Genomic DNA, 24,405 nt, shown 5'->3' on the forward strand with positions numbered 1-24,405 from the left:
GTAAGCTCCCACAGTTTTATACCAATTTGAAAGACTTACCGTTCGCGATGAACGAAAAGAATGGTATTGGAGAGTCTACACCGAAACAGAGCCGGCGCCAGGGAAAATCCGCGTCCGAGCTGCCGGTCGGACGTGCGTATGCCGTTGAACCGCTAGCTGTGAGTAAAGTGTTAAGCAGAGCGATTCCAGCCACGTGCGACCTAACGCTCTCGTCATCGTTTATCTTGCTCAAGGTTGTTTCGCGCGGTTATTGTCACCGATCGATCATCAAGTTGGCGTTTCAGATGCGTCAATACCGACCAGACAATTGGAAGGAAAGGTGGCAAACGATATCGGTCGAAGGTAAAATTTTCCACGAACGCCCGATGAAAAGACTAAAACTTTGGCGTACACGCAATAACGCGATCGAAAGCCGAAGAATCAGAAATATGCCGTTCCAAATAATCACCGTAAAGTCTAGATTGCCTTTCGATATAGAAACGCATCGGCTTGCAATAGAAAATGGAGATAAATACCGCATAAGGTAGTTGACCGTGCCGTTGCGATATATCCGAAGGGCAAAATGAACTGGTATGAGCGGGTCCTTGAAGTCTCCGTGCATTATGAAGTACGTGTCCGGCAACCAGATATCATCGTAATGATGAATCGCATTCAAGTACTCGTACTGCGACCGATTGCTGTATCGTAATCGCGGGTCGTACCACTGTTGTTGCAGCAGGAATTCCACCTCGTATTTCTGTCGATAAAAGAAACGCAAGGACCGTTACGAAATTCCAACGATCATCGTCGAATGAAATATGTAGAGGGGCACGTGCGTGTCACGTTTTAGCGGCCTTGGTGCACCTGGTGTGTCCACGAAAGATTTACGGCGACGCGTTTCGCTATTTCTCTCTTACGACGATAGGTTTCGACGAGCCAACTTATCTCATCGAAAGGACGAAAAATATAAAACGAACCGCTCGTTCCACGATATTATAAAATCAAGGTGTGAAAGTTACGCTGCTTCTCATGAAAAATGAATTTTTTCGGCAAATTTTAAGGTACAACTGTTATCTTTAATCGCTAGTACGAACATAGCGATATTTAAATATATCTAAAGGCGAAGTACTCTCACCGTTTCCCATTTAAACAAAAGCGAACAATTTTCCATAATTTTTTCGAGAAAATTTAAGAAGTAACTGTCACTTGCGGTCCCTGGTATAAACGCAGTTATAAATACGAATTTTTCATCCTGATCTTTACGCGTATAACGATCACTCAAGAAGCCAGTCAATTCTTACACGCCATTGTAGTGATCTGTAGATTGTTTAGCTTTAGTTCTGTTTTACGTTTCGAAACTATGCGAAACCAAATGCAATTTTGTAGGCCATCAGGCTGAAATAAATAAATACGATACGATAGGAACGTTGAATCGGACAGACGCACAACATTCGTACGCGTGGACAGATTTAATGAGAGAAAATTGGTCAATTACCAAACTGGACTCGTCGGGAGAAGCCAAACTTAACAAGAGCACGCTCACGTTTACGGTCAAGGTTCCTGAAACACAGTGTACGATTGAGATTAAAGGCTCCACCGGGCACTTGTTCGAAGCAATCACCAGAAGAGCACGCTAATTCGAAAAAGAACATTCTTCGGAGGGGAGACATCTCGCATCGGGAAAGGGAATCGGCATTACTCAGAAAGTTGCTGGCTAATCTTTTAACTTCGACATAGTCTCACTTGCAAACATCGGTTGAAACGTGTTTGACATCAAGCGGTGGCAAAGCAGAAATAGTCTCGGTTTCCCTAACTCGTGCGAGTGACTTGTAAACCGATCGATCGATCGAAGGTACACTATGGTTTACGAAAGCGTTTGAACCTGCTATGAGACAACTTTTATGCCGCGTATCGCGTGTGCCCTATAAAACAACGCATCTTGAAAATTCGTTGCCACTGTAACGTGACGTGACTGGCACGATCGTATCGAACGAAAATTTCAAAGCGATTCCAAAATGTACATACAAGTTGCGACATGTTTATTGCGAATATATGTCGGATAAAGAGTTAGTACGCGACATGAACAGCCGTCTCAAGTATGCAACAAGTGTCAAACATCGTCTTAGGGAATATTTTATCGATGTTTATTAATGTAATGGTTAATCGACTCCTTGACGAGTTTCCTGACGAAATATACAGAGTGTACGGTAACGTTTCAAGGCACTCATCTCCAGAGTCTGATCTATTTCTGCGTTTCGATAATCCGCAACTGTTTACCCGGAATGGCTACTCTCGGTTTGTACGCAAGTGTCGCAGTCGTCGCGTCGAAGAATTTCTCAATCTTTCAAACATTCCAGGTGTACGTCGAATGACACAGACCGAGTGTGGCCGTTTCGGATCGTCGAAACGCTTAAAACACAAAAATGGCTGTAAATTTGCAAGAAGATCGGACGGAACACGCGTTTGTACATACGTTTTTTTATTATTTCTACCTCGTGTTCGCTGCTGGAGTGTTACCACATTCTCTGTATACTCGTGTCAAATATCCTGCGATTTTCATAGGTTACACGAACGTATATCTTCGAACGTGTTTCAAACTTTGTCGATGCACGTATAATATAATCGCGCAAGTCTCGTGACATGAAAAAGCAAAGGAAATTGGAAAATGTGCAAGTATAACGGACGTAATACTCGCGCATAAAGCACATGTACGAGTCTTGGAACGCTTTCGTGAGCCTGTGCACGTACGATCATGCCGATCTCAACACTCGAAACTTCGATCCCGAGTTTCGGTCTGCGATCCCGAGATCGACATGTTGCTGTTCTTCTATTTCTCTTTTCCTTCTCTACGCCTTGCCAGAAGCCGTTGCTTGTTATCGCGAAAGCGTCGTTAGAGCCATGCTGTGCACATGCTGCGACTAAATTTCGTGTTTGTATATTGTGTGAAGCTCGTAGTCGGAAAGTTAGGACTCGAGAACCGGTCGTCGAGAGGCGCGATAGCACGGCGACATTCGATCGAGAAGAGGATCGCTCGCAACGGAAACGGAAACGGTAACGGAAATGGAAATGGAAATGGAAACGGAAACAAAATGATCGTTGCAGCGATGCTCCGCCGGGCGAACGGTTTCATTTTCGCTGCACGCCCTTGTCTAATCGATGATGTGCCCGACGCGCGGCGTTTCTCAAAGTGGAACGACCAATTTGCACCGGCACTGTTCGCGTGTCACGCGTCTAACGAGTCCTAACCACCGATCCGATATAATTGCCAACGCATTCCACTACGGCAAAGACACGGCAAAACGCGTTTGCGTTTCAGAAGTTACGTAGTACGGTGTCGTGAAATACGGATGGAATATGGGGCAAGGATGGAACGTGATGATATTTAGAAATCGTATCTCGACGATCGAGGAACAGCCTGTTGGCAGCGGCTCTCCGCGACCATGTGTCGTCTTCGGCGATAGAAACATTTTCGCCGGGTTGTAGCTCGACGTCGACGAGAGATAGCAAGAAACTGTACAGGAGAAAGTTAAACGGCGTGATAAGATCTCTATGTTAGTAGGTTTTCTAGTACTCTTCTAGTACGCAACGATGCACCGGCGAAGCGCAAATGCACTTTTCTCTCGAACGACGCTCTGTAAGTTTTCGTTGATCGTTCGGTGGCAACTTTGAATCGTCTAGCATCAAGATACTTGGGTCGACGAACGCTCGGTTTAAAAGATACGTGGATTTTAACTTCGCGAAACTGTGTATACGAGAGACAAGGAAAAAGGGCGGAGTGGTTGTGTTCACGTTTCCCTTGTCTCTTATACGTTAAATTCGGTGGAATTGAAATTGAAATATCTTTTGGATTAAGCATTTCTCCATCCAAGTGTCTTTACCTTTTTCCAGAGAATTGAAAAATATTTAGAAAATATTGCGGAGTTTCGTTCGAAAGAAGAGCGCAATTGCGATTTCTCGGTGAATCGTTGCATACTAAGAAGAACCGAGATTGTATCGTGTCATTCAACTTTTCCCCGTACCGTTTCTCTCTATCTCTCGCCAATTTCGGGATACGACTCGACTAGATTCCGTAACGCATCTTGTACAGTGAAGAACATAATTGAACCTGCTTTACGAACCATTTTTTATTATCCCTAACATTACAGGTATACAAGAAATTCGTACGACAGACATATTTCGTGCAATTGAAGCTAAGCTAAACAATTTTTGTTCGATGCCTAACGAGAAATATTCGTGGATTTAAGCGTGTTTCGTACTGTACAACCATAGTTTGATCGTAGTTGGATTGTTGCGTCGGATAAGCTGCGGTACGACGAATCCGGCATCTATCGGTATAAAAATGATTAGATTACAAGACTCTTATGAATCTCCACTGGTAGCGATTCTCGAATTGCAGAGGAGAATCGAAAAGCAATAGAGCGAAATTGATCTTGAGACAAAATCTCGTACAAACTATAGCAAAACGCATCGAAACGATCTTAAGAAGCTAAAGAATTTAAAATAAATGAAAGACCGACTAAAGACATTGGACAAATTGAAAAAATCGTTTAGCTTATCATTAACCGTGCAAAATATTTTTGTTACGTTTATTTTTCGTATACCTTAATGTCGATGGTAAATAAAAAGTTGTTCGTACAAAACTCGTGGTTGTTATATCGCAATATCGGTACACTGTATGTTCTACACTGCGCACCAGGATTATGCAGCAGACAATAAAAAAAAAAAAAAAAAAAGAAAAAGAAATCGACGCGTTATCGAACCGTGAACACGCCGGTTTTCCTGCTGGTTTTTGATAACAGCCGCTCTATTATTACGTCGGTGAAACGAGCAACAATCGGCGGGGCACATCGGACACGAACGTTGCCAGGCTCGAAAAGAATGTCAGATACCGCGATCGGTAAGCAACGCTTTTACGTCCTCTTAACACGAATGTCCCGTTTCGAGCTTCGCGTCTACCAACAACACAACTTTTCTAGTCTTTCTTGTTTATGCTGTTCGAATCACGAGCCAACGTTTCACGAAGTAACGTGGTAACGTAAAAGATTTATTCAACCGAGCTGCCGCGAGTATTCTCTGATTGTGCGTGTGTTTAAGATCGAACAGTCGAAGGGTTTAGGTCGAACAACGTTTACACGCCTCGCTCGAATCCTCCGTGTCTCGCACTACGTCCAAGATCACGTTTATTCGAGCGAAAAATTGCAACTCGAGCTCGATCGAAAAGTTTTCTCAACACTAGAACTATCTTTGATGTCTATTTAAATAAATACGTCGCACATGATCGGTTGCAATTAAACTGCTGTTACAAAGCTAAACCGATACGATCGTTGATATTGGCACATGTCGCTTATATTACTAAACCAACACAAATTATACATAATATATATATATATATGTATAATAATTTGATACGCGGTCAATGCTATTTATAATCACGTTTCGTTTCGACAGAAGCGAACGTTAATATCACGAGAAAGAGCGGCGTGTTTTTAGCGATTCGAAGAACGAAGAATCAGTCGCTTTGAGCAGAGTTTGGTAGTTCTAGTGTTTTAAAAATATAGGGACCGAGAACCGAGAAAAGCTTTCAAAGAGCAGAGTCTTGTTGCTCTTGCCAACAAGAATATACATGGTAGCAGAAAACCGTAGTGGTTCGGCTAAAAAATCGATCGACCTATAAACCCTCGTACGGAAATTCGACTAGCAACCCATTCAGGATTCCATATACGCCCGTACGTTTCAACAGTGTCCTCCGTTATATACAGCTATACACGGTACACACTGTTAGCGATTACGTTCGCCGGAGAATCAAGGGCTTCGTTCGATAAAATAATAATAGTCGAAACGAATGAACAGAGACGGACGAAAGAGGCGGCAACGAGACGCGAAAGAGAGGAGAGAACGCGGCGAACTGAATGGGTCGGGTCGGAATGAAAGTCGTGGTTGCCTTAATTATTTCTCTAGACGAGGTTACGAGAGAAGTAAAAGCAGAAGGACGGACCGCGAAGGTGGGTGCGAAGGTGTTGGTGCGACGTGTAGTGGTTATTGTTCTGGTTCTTGTACTGGTTCTTGGGGTCGTTAGAGGAGGTCGACGACCGGTTCGACAGGCCGGTGGCGTCACCAGGCCATCGCATTCCGCAGCAGAAATCCGCATCTGTAACACCCAACAACCCCTTGCCCACGTCTCATCCTTTTTTTCGTGTTACTATCGATCAATGTAACTGTTCGATCCTGCGCTCGCCGTCTACTTGTTCTTCCTCCAATTCCGCATTTTTCCTTTCTCTTATTTTTTATCTTTTGCAGCACGGCATTCCAGTATACGCGATGGAACGACAATAACAATAACGACAGCAACGACAAATTACTGCGGTAGAAGAGAGGGTAGATATACGAGGCAAAGCTCCGACGTACATAAATCACCGATATCCGTGTAACGACGATTACGAGTACTATCACGAAGATTCTAATATCATAGCCGAAAGATTGTCGGTCTTTCGTTCGATAGACGATCTTCTTGATTTAAATTACGACCTCGATTTAAATTACATGCTCGTACGTTCAAGTAGCATATAGTAGTAATTCGATTTATTTTGCAATTTTGCTTGATGATGTTTAAACGATCTTCGATTTCGATCGCGATACAACGACAAAAATAGGAATTGCGAGTTGGTAGAAATACGAGACACTTGCTAGTTCTAACGTTAATTTAGACGAAAAGATATTTATGTTTGTACGGTGCGTTACGCGTGAGATTCCTTAAAGTTATTTTTCTACCTTTCCTCTATTGTATTATTCCGTTTTCCCGAAGTTATTATCCTTGGAATAATAACGCTGTTATCTCATATTTCCATCCTCTCTTCCGTGTCTTTGTTGGGAAAAAAAAACATTTGGAAAAATATCCAGCTTTCCGTCAGGTTCTTGACAAATAGCTTTTCTACGAGCGATTCTTTATCCGATCGAACAGCAAAAAGAATAGCAACGGGAATGTGAAGGTTGTATTCATTTCGTAAGAGTCTGAGTGTGTGAATTTCTGTGACACCCAACAACTCTTGCCCACGTCTCATCTGGTTTCTTCGTGAACCTAGTTCCGCCTAACGATGTCAACACCTATCACGAAATCGAGTATTTTTGGGGAGGGGGAGCTTATGAACGTTCCACCTCGATCGAATCGATAGGAAAACAGCACACCCCTATCGACAACACAAATATTTTCAATGTTGATTTTACCATACAAACACTGGTCAATTTGTTCAAGTAAACGATAAGGGCGTGCCGATGGATTTTCAATTACCGGACACGACCAATTGGCTCGCGACCTATTTAGGCTTCCCTTGCCAAATTTTTCGCGAAAACGTAACCTCGAAAGCGTAAAACACACATTCTACCTGACCTTATTTGTCCCTTTCTCGGGCTCGGGATGTTCGATTAGATTGGCAAGAAGAAAGTAGAAAAGAAGAAAAAACAAGGAGTGAAGTTTTCTTTAGAAAAAAATGGTAAACAAAGTGAGAAGCTTTGCAGAAAATCAAAGTGACGGCATGAAAAGCATAATTGCACCGTTGCTCGCAGCCTTTATATAAATAATTTTTTATTTGCCACTAAAATTACGGCGTAAAGAAGAAATAGACATAACAGAAACGTTTTGTACGAATATTTACCGTACGTTCTTCTCTTTACTTTTCTCTAATCTGCAGAAGAGAATCGTTCGAGCGAAATTCGTTAAATCACTGGGCCAAAATTGTCGCGCGAACTATGCCAAAACGCGTTAAAACAATTCCAAGTGCAAATGATTTTGCAGGAAATTCTAGCAGATTGTTCAACCTAAACGTTCTCGATTGGCAAAAACAAAAACGACAGAAAGTCGAGTACTTGGTGTCGCGGGTAAACGAATTAAAAAAATTGTTTCGACTAGCATCCACTTGTACGAGATATTTCTGTTATGTGAATTTTTCGTGAATGTCTAATTTCAACGGTAAATAAGAAATAATTTATATAAAATCTGTCGCTCTTGTAGGTTCAGTTACGCTCGTCGCTGCATCTCGAAGAAAAGTCAGGAAGCTGCAGAATTGCGCCGCGCCAACTCGTTCCGGTGAACTTCAAATAATGCAGTTTCCATGCAGTTCGAGTTCGTATCGCGTTCGTTTTGTTAGCGACGCGACTCTTCACCCTCTCTACTCATCACCGATTTCATATTCGTTTTCTACTCGTACTTTGCTCTTCAATTTTCGTCGCGCAGTTCGTTACTTCCTTTCCAACTGGTATCTATCTAAGTTACGCGTTTGAAAATTTCTTCCTCTCTCTCTCTCCCTCTCTCTCTCTCTCTCTCTCTCTTTCTACCATCTTCTCTATCTTATTTATTCTACCACGAGAACACGAAGAAGACGTGTACTTAGCACGAAACAAGCAATCAACGTTTCTCTTTTGTCGCTGCAATTGAAAAATGTTGCGCCAACGTAGCGGGGAAAAGTAGAGGGAAGCGATACACGCGGCTTGTTTTCTCCACCGATTCTCCAGACTCGTCGCCATTCTCTTTTCATCTTGCATCTCGCACTTTTGCGAGAAAGCGTGCTTTCTTTACATTCGCCGGCTGAACAAATGATGCCGGTGCTCGAGGGCGCCGTGGCAACTTCCCCGTTCCCTCCAATGCACAGAGAAACCGTCCTTTTGTCACGCCAGACTTTCTTTCAGAGGGTAAAACGTTGTCTTCCTGATAGGCACTTTACCGAGCCTGGCGTGGAAACCTGTTTCACGCCTGTACCGTGATACCGCTACATCGATCAATTACCGATCCCTTTGTCGCTTTCCAGATTCTAGAAACGGAAATCGTAGAGCGCAAGATGGAAATCGGAAAACGAAGATCGTCGACACGCGATACGTAATATTAGGTGGGTGCAAAAATTCTGTCGGTTCTTGCGTTCTTTCTTGGTACAGTTCGCGTTTCTTTTTCTTTTTTCTTTTTTTTAGATAAATTATAAGTCGTTTGAAGGAAGACTATTCATTTTATTATTTGTTTAATCCTGGCCTTTCGAATGGCTTCCGGTTGCAAACCTTGCAACAATAGTCAGCGTCTTTACGATACTTATTCCTATCAGAATGGAGACTAGTTTCGCGTAATAGTTACGAATATCGTATTTTAACAGCAGATAAAAAATGACGGTCTCTTTATTCATTTTACGCTACTAATCCGAAAAAGTTTTAAATTAATGGTTTTCCATAATTATACCCGTTGACATACGCAAAAATACGCGATCCATTCAGAGTTTCTGTTCTTCTATTTAAAAAACGTGCGGATGAATGGAATTTCATATAATGTATTTTCACGTCTACGAGTATCTTCGTGGACTCTAGGAGCCAAGAATTCTTCGCGAGAGATATCAGTGAGTTGAGATAAACGAGGAGGAGTGATAAAATTAAATGGACACGACGTGATAGACATATGGAGTATAAACGAGATTGTTGAAAGCGTTTATAACATTATTCTCATTACGTAAAACCGACGGAACTTTTGCAATCGACTAATACCGACAAGCTGATTCACACTGCACGTGTCTACTTTGCATATGTATTTGCACTTAAAATCCAGCCACGTTTAAACGTGCCCATCTTGATCGGTGGCACACTTTAACCACGAGATTTGGCACAACCGACGTAGTTTCTCACGAGATACGAAACGCAAGCGTTTCAGTAGATCGGTGCCAAATAAGCAATCTCGACGAATGCTTAATTAATATCGCCAGCCGAGTCACATCGAAGTCACGCGTTCGCCGACATTTGCGCCGGCAATTACGAAAGCGACCCGAGACAAGAATGTAAAAAATGCGAGTTTGTCGCCTATTTTGCGTCGTTGAACAGGATTCAGCTAACGCGTCAAACGCAAAACGTGATACACCGGGCGCAAAAGCGAGTCGATAATCGAAGCATTGGAGACGTAATTGTCAAGTACCACTGCTAAGAGAAACGTTTCGAAAACATCGTACTTGCGTTATGTAAATGTAAATTTTTCCATATAGAAACGCTCACCGACTGTATCTGTTTGCTAAAAGTTAACAATCGATCTATTGTTATACTTTGTATTGTTATCGATTGTTATTAGAACTTTTGTTCGTTGTAATTTAAGTATTGAAAGACATCAGATCAGGTGGTCGACATAGAGAATAGAGGGTGAAGAACGCTTGAAACGGAAACGAGGCATATCGCGAAACTACTATAATTATTCCAAATGAGTTTGCTTACGCGTAATAGCTGCGAACTACTAGCTGGCGGTTTATCGCGGCATCGCAACGATCTCTTGATATTTCGCTCAATTCGATAGAAGCTTTTCTCTGCAAAGCTCGTTCAAGCGGAAGGTTTTTGTTGTAGGAACGAGTGGCCGAATTCGGCGGATCCGTCTGACCACGTCCTTTTCTACTTACACGTTGCGGGCTGTGACATTATGACACCAACGGTCGTCGCCTTTTCCAAAGTGAAAATTTCCGTTCCTCTTCACCTTTTAATTAACAGGAATATCGCGAATATTCTACCATCGATATATCGAGAATTTTGTATCAGGAAATTTCGCGGTATTTTTGACGACTGATGTATCGCGTAGAAAACTTTCATGAAATTCCTGCGCTATTTTCATTCGATATCACTCAATTTTCAAATAAAATTTTGTTCTCTTAACGCTTCAAGGCTATCGGTTCGCCAAGTTACACAACGTGCCCTGCTTCTTCTTCGATATCTTATTTCTTGAATTGAACGGACGAAGATTCAAGAATTTGTGAAATTTCTTTCGATCTATTCAAGTTACACGAAGGAAAACGATTTAAATGGCATTGCGTTTTCGTGCAAACGACGTCTATTGCGTACTTGCGTTTGTTCTCGTAGCATTCGTAGCACGAGAGCATTATAATTGTAGGAAATAGACGCGTTAAGCTATTTCGGGTGACGACATGGTCGTTTCGCTATAGAGGCGGAGGGACCATTCTTTAGATCGATAATTAATTTGCCAAGAGGTAAGTAAATTTACATTCGAATAAATCTGCGCCGTGTAACACCGGTTCGTATCTCGGATTCGTACGAAGCGTGACGTAAATACCTCGTGACGTTTGAAACCACTAGATCTTTTTATTACGTTGATAGCGTTGCTTAATTTACGTGCTCGTCTCGTTCAGACGAAAAGAAATTAATTAAAAAACTCGTTAATGCAGCTCGAAGGACGCCGTAAATGTAATACAAAGAAATTCATATGGATCTCTTTTACCAATCCAAAATATTTCGTTCGGTGAGATCGACAAAAGGAAAAGAAAAGAAAAAAAGAAAAGAAAGAAATAATTCGGTTAGAAGAAAAAAAATGTCAAGAATGTTCAGATTCGATCGCGATAAAAATGCTAGAAAGTCTGGTCGAGATGATTTCAATCCGAAGAAGAATTCCAATCGCCTTAGCCTTAGAGACTACAAATTTATTACTGACTCGAATTGGATTTCCAACGGAGCAGCCGTTCGGCGCGGCGTGGTAAACAGCTGTTGGCAGCGAGAGCCTTGCAGCTAGTGATAGAGGGCCGACATTGGTCAGACGGGTCGGCCGATTCGGCCAGTTTGTCGTTTCGACATCAAAAGAAACCGATTATTACTTTCTTGCCATTGCGATTTCATTCGTGCTCTCCATTCACCTTTCCTTTTCATTGTATTCCCCTTTATCCCCGTACATTCTTTTCCTCTGCCCGTCTCGTATCCTTTTACACGCCACTCTAACGTATTCATCGACAAGCGCGAGACTCTTTCTCTCCACTTTCACAGCGATCCTGGCATGCGTACCGCGATTCCTTCGCTAAACCGCGAAAAACGCGCAATCTCGCGCAGCACGTAAATGCATACGACAAGCACGCAACGTGCGAACTGACGATAGGAAGGAAAGGGGGACACGGTGGAACGTGAAACGTGAATATGAAAAAGTAGGGGGAAGAAGAGGGGAACGAGGACGAAGTGAAATCAAAGTAAAACGAAATAAGATAACCGAGTTCCACTTTCATTCGTTCTCGCGTTTCCTCTCGTTCTTTGTTCTTAGTCTTTTCTTTTTTCATTTTTCCTTTTCCTTATGCCGATTTAGCGTGATCAGATCGATTTCTAATATAGAGTACCCTTTCGACGAGGGGTGAGCAGTGAGCTGTGGTTGTGTGGTGCTGTATGGTGGTAGCGGTGCCGGTGGTGTTCGAGGTGCTCTGGATGATCAGGGTCATTGGGTACGAGGTAGTCAGGGGTGTAGTCGTCTTGACGGGTGTGGGGCGGGGGCCTCAGTGTACCTTGGACCGGGGGCAGAAGCCGCTTGTCGTAACGGGTCGACAGCAGCAGGTTGTCCAGTATCTCCTTGTCCGACTTGCCCTCCTCGAAACTGCAACACAACGTATTGTAGCTAGCCCCGAAACCACCGGATCCACGACGGAATTTTTCCTTTCCTTTTCTTTCTCTTTCCTTTCCTTTCTCCTTTCTCCTTTCCTTTCCTCTTTCCTTTCCTTTCCATTCCTTTCCTCGGTTTTCACCCCCGATCATCGAGTGTTCTCTCTCTCTAGCCACCCCGAAGGTCGATCCGCAGATTAACCCGCAGTTCGCTTTGTCGCGAGCCTCGACCTTGACCTTCGAGGTGTCCAAGAAGATCGGTTTTCCTGAGAATGCGCTTGTCGCACGCGATCTGTACGAAACGCGCGTCGTTCTCTTTCGAGTGAATTCGTTATGGCTACACATATTAAAAGAGAAACTCACACGATCTACCAATTATTCGACGAATATTACGCAGAGCTCTCTAAAACGCACTATATAATACGTGTATATATATATATATACATATGTATATAATATATATATATGTATATGTATAATGTAAAAACAGCTTCTACCTTCGAGCGTCATCGAATTAGTCTGGAAATTCGCTAATTTAACGATCTGTTGCTTCGATCGTTGACTACATCGCGATCACTAGGATCCAAACTTGTCTACACTTGGCTAAACGTGTACGATGCAATCGAACGATTTTTGGGACGCTGGTCGAGCGAAAGAAGATTCGCGATTACCTGGCCGCTTTCGTCTCTCTCAAAGTTCAGCCCGACTCTATTCCGATTTCAAGACTATCGGCGAGCGCTAGACGTGGAGAATCCGCGGCTGTAAATATTCTCCCGAGCCAACATCGGTGTCGCGCGATTAGAGAGATCCTGCGAGATCTCTCGTCCGTTGCTATCAACGTCTCGGTTACTCCGTAGCCATTCCGCATCGCCACGACCACGACGACGACAAGTTTATAGCCGGTAAAGTAAGTCGACGAGCGTAAAAGGGTAAATAGACAGCGAACAAGTCAACTCCCCACCCTTCGACCGGCGTCCCGGTTAATAACGAGACAAGTTTGCGCAATATTAAATGTAAAACAAGTATAAGAGCCTTTGAACAAGAAACGAGGCGACATTAACGACGATTCCCGATATTCCATGCAAAATAGATCTGTTTCGTCTAATGTGAAACATCGAGCGAGTCTAGATTCATCTTTCCATGTATTCTGTACCGCGTCGTCGCTACAATGTCGCTCTCTCGATCCTATCACAAGCAAACACAACAGTGTTCTACTCTAGTGTCCCTCTCTTAGCTTCTCGATGCGTTCGAATCGTTAAACTTTAGCAGCCTCCTGGCCGAGTAAAAAATCTCTTCAAACAGAGGAAGATAACGCGACCGTTATTCCGGTATCGTACTTTGGTATCGGGAAGTTAAGAGCAGATCGATGGCTGAAGAAGGTGTTAGTTATCGTGTATTCCATAATACGTACATGTCTTCGGCACGCACGAGAGTGACAAGAGTGAGGGCAAGTGTGAGGATACAGAGGATGGTGAAGATGAGGGAGCTTGCGAGGGAGGTGAGAGACAGCGAGAGGACGGACGAGAGGCGGCCGCCACCACCCGCACACCGCCCTAGCGCCACCCAACCCATTCTATGTCATCTGAAACAGAAAGCACATTTTCCATTATTATGTATTCCATCCGCAGTGCAAGAGAAACGAATGTCATCCGTTCGCAAAAGCGATACCAAGTCTGGAATATTTCTACGGCTCTGTGCTACCGTCGTTGCGAATGAACGCGCTTTTCCATGAAATATATTCCTTATAAATCAGATAATAAATAATTCAATTAGCTTGCCTCTGAGATATTCTCATACGAGAAATATCGTATTTTTCGATGTACTTTGGAAGCGTAGGATAAGTAGGACGACTGGATAACAGCGCGTTTGTTTCGCGCAAAATGCGAAACGCACGAGAAGATAAATCAATTTTATTCCAGTAGCGGTGCACGGTGTTTGGAAACGACTGTCTGACAGGCAACGAGTCGTAATTTTCAATAATTCTCATTAATCTTTGTCGCTTAACACTAGAACTATCACACCGGTCCAATTGACTGGTTTTACAATTTTATTTTAAAATTCATACTTCGTGTTATATTTTTTGTCGGCAATGGTGCAATGATTTTCGCAACGATAACTAAACGAATGATACGATGAATTTTGTTTTGTTCTTTATGTATTCAAACTGAAAATAATTTTGTATCGAGGCTACTTATACCAATACCAGTCAAAATGACCGGTACTCGTCAAAGTATAAATGGATCCTGCAATTTGTTTATCGAAGCCCAATTAACCAGTTTCCTCGTTTTCTGCAACTTGTCACACGTTTTTAAAATTTTTACCGCGTGTCGTTCGATACGACGATATCAGTTATCAGGAAAATTCCGGATCGATCGCTAAATGCTAACACTAGAAATACCACACCAGTCAAAATGCCTGTCTCTGCAATTTTATAAATGTGTCAACCCTCCTAGATGGATTAATAATACCAAAAATCTACTACGTAACATGGAATTGCTTCTGTAAGAAAGTAATAAATCAATAAATATAAAGATATTCCATTATTACGTATTTTTCAAAGACCAGTCATTTTCACTGGTTTTGGAAGAAATAGCTACGTGTTAACTATCGGTAGATGAACACCATTTACAAAGCAACGGTCTTCCTTCGTAGAAGAAGTCGATGTTTAAGGTAGATTGTCTCGGGTGTTATAAATTTTACAGGGAAAGTTCGTAATACCCAAGTTTCGCAAAACGATACGAATTTTAATATACTCGCCTGTATAAAGCCTGTTATAAATCATTATGCGTTCAGTAAAATATTGGTAAAGTGTGCGAGTTAAAAAGCGAACAAGATGAAACAAAAATTCGATCAAAAGCAATCGAATGCAGGCGATAGATATTTCTTCTTTTTCCATTCGCTGGAAAAACTCGATGCAAAACCGTTTAAAAATGTTTCATTTACTGTACAGATCATCGCTATATACCACTTTACTCCGTTGCCGAGTGTATTAAAAGGGAGGTGCAGGATTACCTCTCAAAGACCTGTGGATACACTTTTGATCTACGACCTTTTACGCGATTCTCATACGAATACACGGATTCACGGAGTATACCGACCCTGCCAGACGATCCCTTTTAACGGAATTCGACGGATAAGGCTGAACCTTCCAAACACGAGTTTCAAAGCTCGAATATATCGTGGCTACCGCCGTGAACTTGTTTCATCTCGCTTTTATACCGCCTTTGTTCCACTGGATTGTCTGCAAGCACGAAATCAACCGGTTCGACGGAAACTAATATTGCCTTTTTGCCCCCTTTTTCTTATACTTAGAAGCATTACGTACGCTTGCGGTCTCGTACAGAACGTCGTAACTAATCTAAGAAACGATTCATACCGCTGCATCTCTTTTCTCGTCATTTTTTCCCACTCGATCGTATTTTTCCAAGAGAAAATGATACTTTAGATTTAGGTAAAATGCGAACATTTTCTTGTTCTCGTTTTTTTTTTTTTTTTTTTTTTTAGCAATTAACTCTGCTGCGTTTGTATTTTTCCAAGGGGAAAAGATTTCCTTTAAGTTTAAGTCAAAATCTGGAGATTTTGTTCCACTCTCGCTCGTGTGTTCGCGATTATTATATTCTGTTTAAAATTGGAAAGAATTATGCATGAATTACGTAATGATTTTTTAACCTCATACTTTATACGACGAGGGAAGCTTATAGAAATATATTTAACAATTTTATTTAAAAAAGCGATTCGAAAGTCCACAGTCCACATCAAGTATCAATGTTTTATTAAAAGAACTTTAAGCGCGAATGTACAAAATCCTTATAATTTAAAGTTTCCAAGAAGGTTTAGTAACTTTCTGATGGTTTGTCACGTTTTTCTATAATTCTCTTAATACTCAAGTACGTATATTCGTACGCAATTGTGTCAACTGAATTACGGTGTTACTTAATTACATAATATAATTACGTAATTCAAACCTTTCCGTTAATTTGTCTGCCAATTGCATTACAATTACAATGTAACTGGATTACATCCCCGCCGAACAAGTGAGATAAATGTTATTACATTTATTTCCAGTGTCTTTACAGCGTATTTTCCGTTTCCCGTACATATCTGACTCGATCTTACGTTTATGTTTCTCACTTACCTACGATCGTACCTTGTGATTATACTTTAATTACATTTACGAATTTCACTGCAAATTTAATTGAACGAGAATTTATCGAACTACCAACGAAGCACGGCGTAATTGAACACGATTGCGGATGAATTACCTCGTAATTTAATCGCAATTTTCCACCACTCTGTGTCCATACTCGTTTTCCCTTGCAGTTCACGTATTTTTTACTTTTCAACAAACGACCTGTTTTTAATCTGTTCGTGACACGCAACGATATTTCACTTTGAAACGTAAAATTTGCACAGATGCTCGCGGATTGCCGTGATGCCAAGCTGCGACGCATTAAAGTCGTCGCAAAAGGTAAGTTGACCGTAGGGGAAGGTCGTCTGAGTGAGTTGCGAGTCGACACTCGCGCGTCGTGCAGGCACTTTTCGAGTAGGTTGTTATGCAGGACCATTCCGAGTATCTTCGCGAGCGTGTCGAGGACCATTTTCACTCTTTCTGTCTGACCCTATAACTCGCAGCGGTCTTTTGCCGCGCCGTTCAGAGTTTCCTTCCGCCATACGACGCTCGTGTTTCTGCTTTTCTAGCAAACTATGCATGACAAAAGATCGCGAGTTTTCTAGTCGTTTTCGTCGCTCGTTTATTATGCTACACTGTGTGTGTGTGTGTGATATTACATTTTGCAAATATTTAGTTACGTGATACTACCTTTGACTTTTCCTGCACCTCGATGTAATAATGCTAATAAAGATACACGAAGGGGTCACGGGGAGAAAAGATGGAAAATGTTCATTTTAACTAATTTGGAGCGTAGCATTTTTTCCTATGCTCCTTTCATGCGTGCTCTTTACCGACGGTTATTTCGCGTTAATTTGAATTAAAATTTCCTGAGGTTTACAACGGAAATTCAGGTGTAAAGATAATTTTCGTTTTTCTTTTTTTTTGCAATTTAATGCACTGTATATTACTTATAATCGTAAGCAAAAGTCGAAAACGATGCGAAATAAAGCGATTAAATTGTTTTATCTCGTTACGATAGCAGTGAGAAAATATGGAGTTGCGACACTATATAATTGAGAAATAAATTTTCGTCTTGTAAGAGATGTTAAAGTTTGACGACGTCGTCCCTTTAAACGTGCACCTTTCGTAGAATAATTTTTACTAGCCAATAATATCAACGAACCGGCAAGCTACAAATTGCTGGAGATCGTAGACTCAATTTCTACGATTTTACATCGCACGGAATAACCAAATCGTCGATAATTTACAAAAATTAATTAATTCAGTCTTTGTCGTTCTTCGGATACCCAGTGTACTGTATTTTGTATTATATTATAATATCATTTTGATATTATATTTTCGCATTATATTGAAAACTCCGGGTTTGCTCGTTCCGTGCCAAGTTCGAGATCGAGTCAGCAAACGTCTAAGCTTAAGGCGATTCGAATCGACTGAAATAAATTAACAAAATAATCAAAGTATCTTTTCTCGTCCTTTCCAACACCTGTTATATCGAATTTTCATATTACACTGAGAATTCATGGTTTGATTATTCCGTGCAAAGTTCAAGATTGGATTCGACGACGTCACAGCTTATGGCGATTCGATAATCCTATGTTACTATACATAGAAGAGTTCGTATAACAGAAAATTTCGCATGTGTCTGTCGAATAAATCTCAACCCCTGCAGAGTTAAACGCGCGCAATCGAGCAAACGCTGAATGATCAGCGATATCCTTAATTTGCTCGAATCGCATTAGTACCGTGAGCCGGTAACAAGATTTTAACCATCGGGAAAAACGGAAAACTCTGTTTCCTCCTTGGAAATTGGCGATTAACGTTGTTCAGCATTGTGGCTTCTAATCCAACGTAGCTAAATCCCTGAACAAAGTCAACGTTTAGAATGCTTCGTCTGTATCGAAGCTCCACTCAACCGCGACATAGCGATCTGTAGTTTTCTTACATTTAGCCTAATTATTTCTTCTTCGATCGATTTTTGCTCGAATAATTTTCTTTTTAACGATCCTCGAATTTTAAGGAAGGGTAACGGTCAGGATGCAAAAGAAATTTGTTCGAGCAATATTAATATTCTCAGACATGTTAATACGAAAGAAATTTCTTCGAAACAATTTCTGTATTGTGTTTCTCCATGTCGTATTCGCAAAAATATAAATTGGCGCAGTCACGCGCAATAATCTAGCGACAACGACGCGGACTAATGTCTTACTGCAAAGTGTACTATCTGCGCGAAGGATCGAAATATTTTCCACTGGAATGCAGAATAACTGCAATATTCTACACTCCGCAGTTACTGTGTATGCACGGTGAACTGAAAATTAAAGCATTGCTCGATGTAACCGCGGCTGAGTTCCCCCCTCGCTGAATATAAGAACAGTGTTAATTAGCTTGGCGAAGTAGGAACGTAACGAGCCACAAGGGAGACGTTCTTCTAGAAAAGAAGAGACCGAAGAAGTTAAAGACAAAGCTCCGGTCTTCCGTAGTTTATTAAGGAACGTCGGTCGAGAGAAAGAACGTTCCGTGCGGGGCTCTTCTATTCGTTCGGAGGACTTTGTTCGACAGACTAGAGTAGCTGCAGGCTGGTTTACAGGCCGCTTGGTTGGATGAAGAAGAGTAACGCGGTTTAACGTGACAGGTGTGTGCTATGTAGCTTGCTTAACCATTAACCAGCCTCGTCTTTTCTCGCGTAGACACGATCGGCCTCTTGAAGCTCGCCCCAGGCTCCTCCACGAGTGTTTGCAGACGGTTGCTCCTCGACCAGCTTAAATTGCGCCGGTAGAATCACGCACCGTGGCTTCGCACGAATCATCGAAAATCAACCAGTTGCACGCGTCTCCGCCTCCAACTTTGCCGATGCCTCAGCCTTTCTCGCCGCACCCGAATCGATAACGTATAATTCTATGTATTTCTATTTTACAGTGTCCGGCTATCGAATCCAGGACCATCCGCAATTTTCGGTATTTCACAATTTTTCTAGAAAACTTGCAGGTCTGAGCGGTTGTTAGTTGCTCGATCAAAGTGTCATGGATACGTAGCTCTTGACTCGTAAGTAGATCAGAACGTCTTCCGGTTTCATAGAAAATCGGTTTAATTCATCGAGCGCGATTAATCGGTGATTTCGCGTTTGTACGAGATAACGACGCAGGAAATTGTAAGAAATATTCGTAGGAGTTGCGTTAAAAATTGCAAACTGCTAGAAGCTTCTTCGAAGTAAATAAAGATACTTGCGACGTTAGCGCAAGCAACGATATTTAAATAGTAAATCTATATAGCAGTATATGTAATAAATAGTACAATATATTACCGCTACGTTAATCACGTTTTAGCCTGGTGATTCCGTAAGAAGGTAGGAGGTGTTGCCTCTAATTATTAATTCGTCGCTCACAAAATTTTCAAAATAAATCTTCTGGAAAACTGAACCTCGGGCGAGCAAATTATCTCTTACGTTTTGTTTCTCGTTCCCTCGTAAAGAGTCGTCTCACGCTCGCTTGTACGTATCATTCGGTTGGACGCTTCATATTACTTCACTTTCTGTTCGACGTGGTATTCCATGATAAAGCCGATCTCCTTAATTACGAGGCCGGACGAGCTTGCCCGGGTAGAATTAAAAAGGAATGCGAACGCGAAAACGGGACAAGTAAACAAGGGCAAAGAGGGAAAATTCATTTATTCATTGGGCTCTACTTGGTCGTCCAAACAAAAAGTCTTTTCATAAAAGTTCTTGCCGCGGAAAAACTGCCGGGCAGAAGCGAATAAACCAGGGTTCAGGGAGCGTGATTTTTAACCGCAACAGTAAACGGTTCAAATTGCAGAAAACGTTTATCTGTGAAAAAGAAAAAAATAAAATAAAGGACTTCCGATCTTCGTATAATTACCGCGCTGACCGAGCGATATTCGCTCGATGAAAACCGATATTTTAACGCGTTCGCGATTCACTGGCCGCGATACTTTGACAGCTTGATCATTTCTACTTTAATCGCGAATATCAGCATCGCGCTTTATGCGCGCACACCGTCGTCCACGAGCATTCGAACACCCGGCGCAATTCCATCGAAACGTCGATACCCTTGTTACAGTAGTTTTAAATTTACGATCGAAGAAGGTTTTCTTACCGTTACTAGCTCTTGAAGCGTTACTGGTAAAACTTAAACCGAAACAGCAACTATATCCGCGTTGCTCCAGTTCTATGTTTGTCTCTAATGAATGACTGGCACGTCATAAAGGCTATAGAAACTCGTAGGACGCGACTAGAAACACATCGAATCGCGCTGTAATCCTAACTAACGAAACTGTGTGGACTTGGAGCGTTTCGAGTCGCTTACTCGGTTGATTTATTTTTATCTACCCTTAATCGCTTCTCTATCGCCTATAACGATTAATATCAACTATTGTATACGTACACGGGTTGGATAAAATGATGGGAACACCCTTTTACGTGTCATATACGTCATATATGTATACGACATGTACGAGCTGTTTCCATTATCTCGTTCATACACAGACACGTCATACTCGTACGTGTATGTGACTAGTAAGAGGTGTTTCCATTATTTTGTCCACATACATATACGTCGTACTCGTGTACGTATATGATATACGTATGAGAGGTGTTTCCATTATTTGGTGTCCAAACCTTGTATATGGTTAGGCGAGATAAAATCGAAGATTAAATTTAGATTAAATAGTTTCATTGGAGAGAGAGAAAGAGAGAGAAGTATATTCTATATATTTGCAGTAACGTGGAAGTTTTAACAAAATGTATTTTAAAGAGGAATTTCCCCATAGGAAGTTGAAATGTTCAAATAATTATGAACGATAGTGCACGTACTTTCGGCGCGTGAAAGTTCACGCGGATATTCGAACGTGAGAATCATTAAATCTTACGCCGAATTGTTTTACGTAGAATATAATAATCCGTTACGCGAAAAAGTGGTGCGACCTCGTGCAGATGTATCTTAGCTTACGATTTCCCTGCTAGAAGCTCGTAGCAGTTGCAGGCATAGCAACCCACTTACGGACAAAGCTGTCGGATCATCCATACATGGCTGCATGTTAACCATGCGCTTTTTCTCCGCTATGAATATCCTGCTTCTCCTCCGTTGCCTCGTTATCGCGAGATCGACGTCGATTCCTCATCGAGAAAATCCTCGATACGTCATCGTATCGTCAGAAATACCTCGCCAACGATGTTCTACGAAATCGTAAGAACTAGCATACGCGTAAGTTAACAACGTACTCATCGGGAACGTAACGCCATACCACCTTATATTTCTCAAAGAAAAACACGAAGAAATCCCAATTTCAACTGAATCTACGACTTGCATGGAAGATGGAAACGGAAGATTCGACAAGGGAATAGGAGAGAAAAGAGCAGACGCAGCCGCGAGTCGATGGTACGAGTGGTCGTGGCCAGTGCTAGTCAGACCGGCAGGCGGTAGGTACGAGTAAACGCTACCAACCATACAGCTGATGTTCGTTCGATCAATACGGGGCGTTGCGGCACGAAACGCTATAGAGTATGTCACGTGGCTTAGCCCGTCCCATTCCGAGTCCGCGGCTCCTTTCCACGCTGCACCTCCCTCCCTCTATCTTCCCCTCTCTCTTCTTTACCGATCCTTCTTATTTTTCTTCTTCTTTTTCTTTACCCTTTGCAGGATACTTTTTCCAACCCGATAGCCTCCGTTTTTGGCCACGAAACCCGCCACGAAACCCGCCACGGAATTTTCTCCACCGACTTTCCCCCTTTGCACAAATACGCGCGCGCGGACCGCAACAGGCACGCGCCTCCTGCCTTTCCTCGCAATTTTACCGATTAAACGCTTATCTTTCTGACGGAGGCGTATATCGCGTGTCGCCTCGTCTCGCTGTCCTCTTCGTTCTTCGTACTGGACCACGTTCACCGTGGCGCTCGGACGAATTGGCGTTCCGACGAATGAACGAGCGCGACACTGCGCTTACGCTCGTAAATAAAGCGCGAGTTTGTACGCATTTGTTGGGAAACTTGAAGAAACGTACACGGGATTCGCGTAAAACGCGGAGATTCGCATAAAATATGTAAAATGTAGAGAATAGAGGGGAAGAGTATTCGCGATGGGCGAAGCGAGTCTTTGCGAGACTCCCACTTTCTCATTTGCGTTTATGAAAACACGAATTTGCATACGAAATGCGTGGTCTACTCGGAAAAATCTACATATACATGTTTCATTGGATCGACGTATCGAGTTCGTGCGAGCGTCGGTTCGTCCAAATATGTATCCGATGTACGTAACCATAGCATCGAACGATTCTGATTCGATTCGAACGAGGCGCGACGTCCTCGATTTAGATTGAAACATTTGGCGGCGACGCCGGTCGTTAAGTTCGCGAATCATCGTGACCAATTACTTCGACCCTCGGCGAGATTCTTCCTTTGTTCGTACGTAGTCGTGTGCAGAGCGCGGATCAATAACGTTCCTGCGAAAGGATCTAGAAGCAGAAGGATGCTCCTTCGGAAATTACCGAGAGACAGTATCTAGCACAACAGACACGAAGACGCCAGCGAAACTCCCACACCTTTCCGGCTCGTCGCCCGATCTGGGACGGTCGCGTAATATTTTGAGTAACGCAATTTCTACGAAAGCTTTCGTTCAATTCCTGTAATTACGGAACGGCGAACTGCGTGATATTCAAAGACGAGACGAACGAGAACATTCTCTCCTCTTTCGCAGACTGTGTTTTTTTTTTTTTTGCTTCCCTAACGAGGCTGCGCGCAAATAACGCGTCTCCTCGAGCTCCCTCAACATTTCCCGAGGAGATGTAAAAATACTTTACCTCTTCGTGTTTCTACGTGTACAAATCGCAGAATGTGCGCTTCATCGTTGGTTCGACGATTTTTTAATACGAAATTAGAATCGCGCGCGGAAATTCTACTTCTTCGAATGCAACACGCACGCTACGATATGGCACGTACGTGGTGCAAGAGAGAGAGAGCAAAACTCCGTGCGGATCCACTTCGGGAAATGTACATTTAAAGACAATGAAAAGAGTTCGTACGCGCGTGCAGTTCGGAACGCGAGTATTGCCGCAGCTCTCTGAAACGGAATGACTCTGTTTTCTTTTTTGAATTCGACCGAAGGACTTGATTTTTTTTCTTTTTAAAGTTAGAAAGGATTGGTTCGCCGGATGTCGTGGAAAACAATTTGTGAAAAAATTGCAGCTGGTCGGAATCGCGAAGAAAATAATGCAAGCATACTTTTTATAACCGTTTCTTTATCCGATTCTACGATGAAAGTTTAAAAAGTGCACTTTGTACATTTATGTCAGTCATATACAGGCTGAAAATCTCGTTGAAATCGGTTGTTGCACGAGCAAGCAACAGGCATCGAAAAACGAACAAAACTGAAGATTTATCACAGCTATAAACCAAAAACCGTAGAAAACTGGCATTTTCCTCACTTTTAACGAATCGTAGTTCGTGGCAACGTTAACCGGTTCGCTAAATCTGCGGTAATTAAATACTTCGTTATTTGAATACGCTCGCGCCTCTCGATTTTACCAAGGCGTAAAATATCGAAAGTCTCGAGCGATTCTGATTCAACGAAGAGACTGTAACAACGCGATAAACATATCACGGTTTGCTTCTTTTCCTCTGTCAGCACCGTTTGTTGTTACAACGTCGCCGATAACGTCACAAATAGCTTTCGCCTATCGTAGAAATATATCCACACACGTTGCGCGCCAAGTCTGTAGGGAAGATATTCGGATCTTTACGGCGCGCCAAACTCCTGTTCGAAAAGCAGCCTGCGGGAACTTGACGATACATTTTATCGACGACCACTTTTTCCCCGATCCAGTTAAACACGGAATCTCCTATATTTTGCCAGCTACAAGGAAGTCGATAACATCACGCAAAGGTGAAGGTGCTGAATTAACTAGCTAGGTTAAGGACGAGA

The 24,405-nt window shown here is 42.3% G+C and overlaps 1 protein-coding gene across 14 annotated transcripts in view; it reads right to left on the bottom strand.

Annotated features, from left to right (window-relative positions):
* LOC117209783 (glutamate-gated chloride channel) overlaps positions 1 to 24,405 on the bottom strand; it is an 89,697-nt gene that overhangs the window by 24,810 nt on the left and 40,482 nt on the right. For 7 of the 14 annotated variants that reach the window (XM_033452155.1, XM_033452154.1, XM_033452156.1 and 4 more), the window contains exons 3-7: positions 13,757 to 13,927; positions 12,252 to 12,340; positions 5,975 to 6,127; positions 1,475 to 1,539; positions 516 to 736 (exon numbers count right to left, since the gene is read on the bottom strand). In XM_033452155.1, coding sequence (XP_033308046.1) covers positions 516 to 736; positions 1,475 to 1,539; positions 5,975 to 6,127; positions 12,252 to 12,340; positions 13,757 to 13,917 — 689 coding nt within the window. In that variant the 5' untranslated portion in view covers positions 13,918 to 13,927. Of the gene's footprint in view, positions 1 to 515; positions 737 to 1,474; positions 1,540 to 5,974; positions 6,128 to 12,089; positions 12,683 to 13,756; positions 13,928 to 24,405 lie in introns of all 14 variants that reach the window. The other 7 variants (XM_033452160.1, XM_033452162.1, XM_033452164.1 and 4 more) reach the window with 3 other exon arrangements.

Source organism: Bombus bifarius, unplaced genomic scaffold (genome assembly GCF_011952205.1).
Source record: "Bombus bifarius isolate JDL3187 unplaced genomic scaffold, Bbif_JDL3187 scf7180000008194, whole genome shotgun sequence".
NCBI lineage: Eukaryota > Metazoa > Arthropoda > Insecta > Hymenoptera > Apidae > Bombus > Bombus bifarius.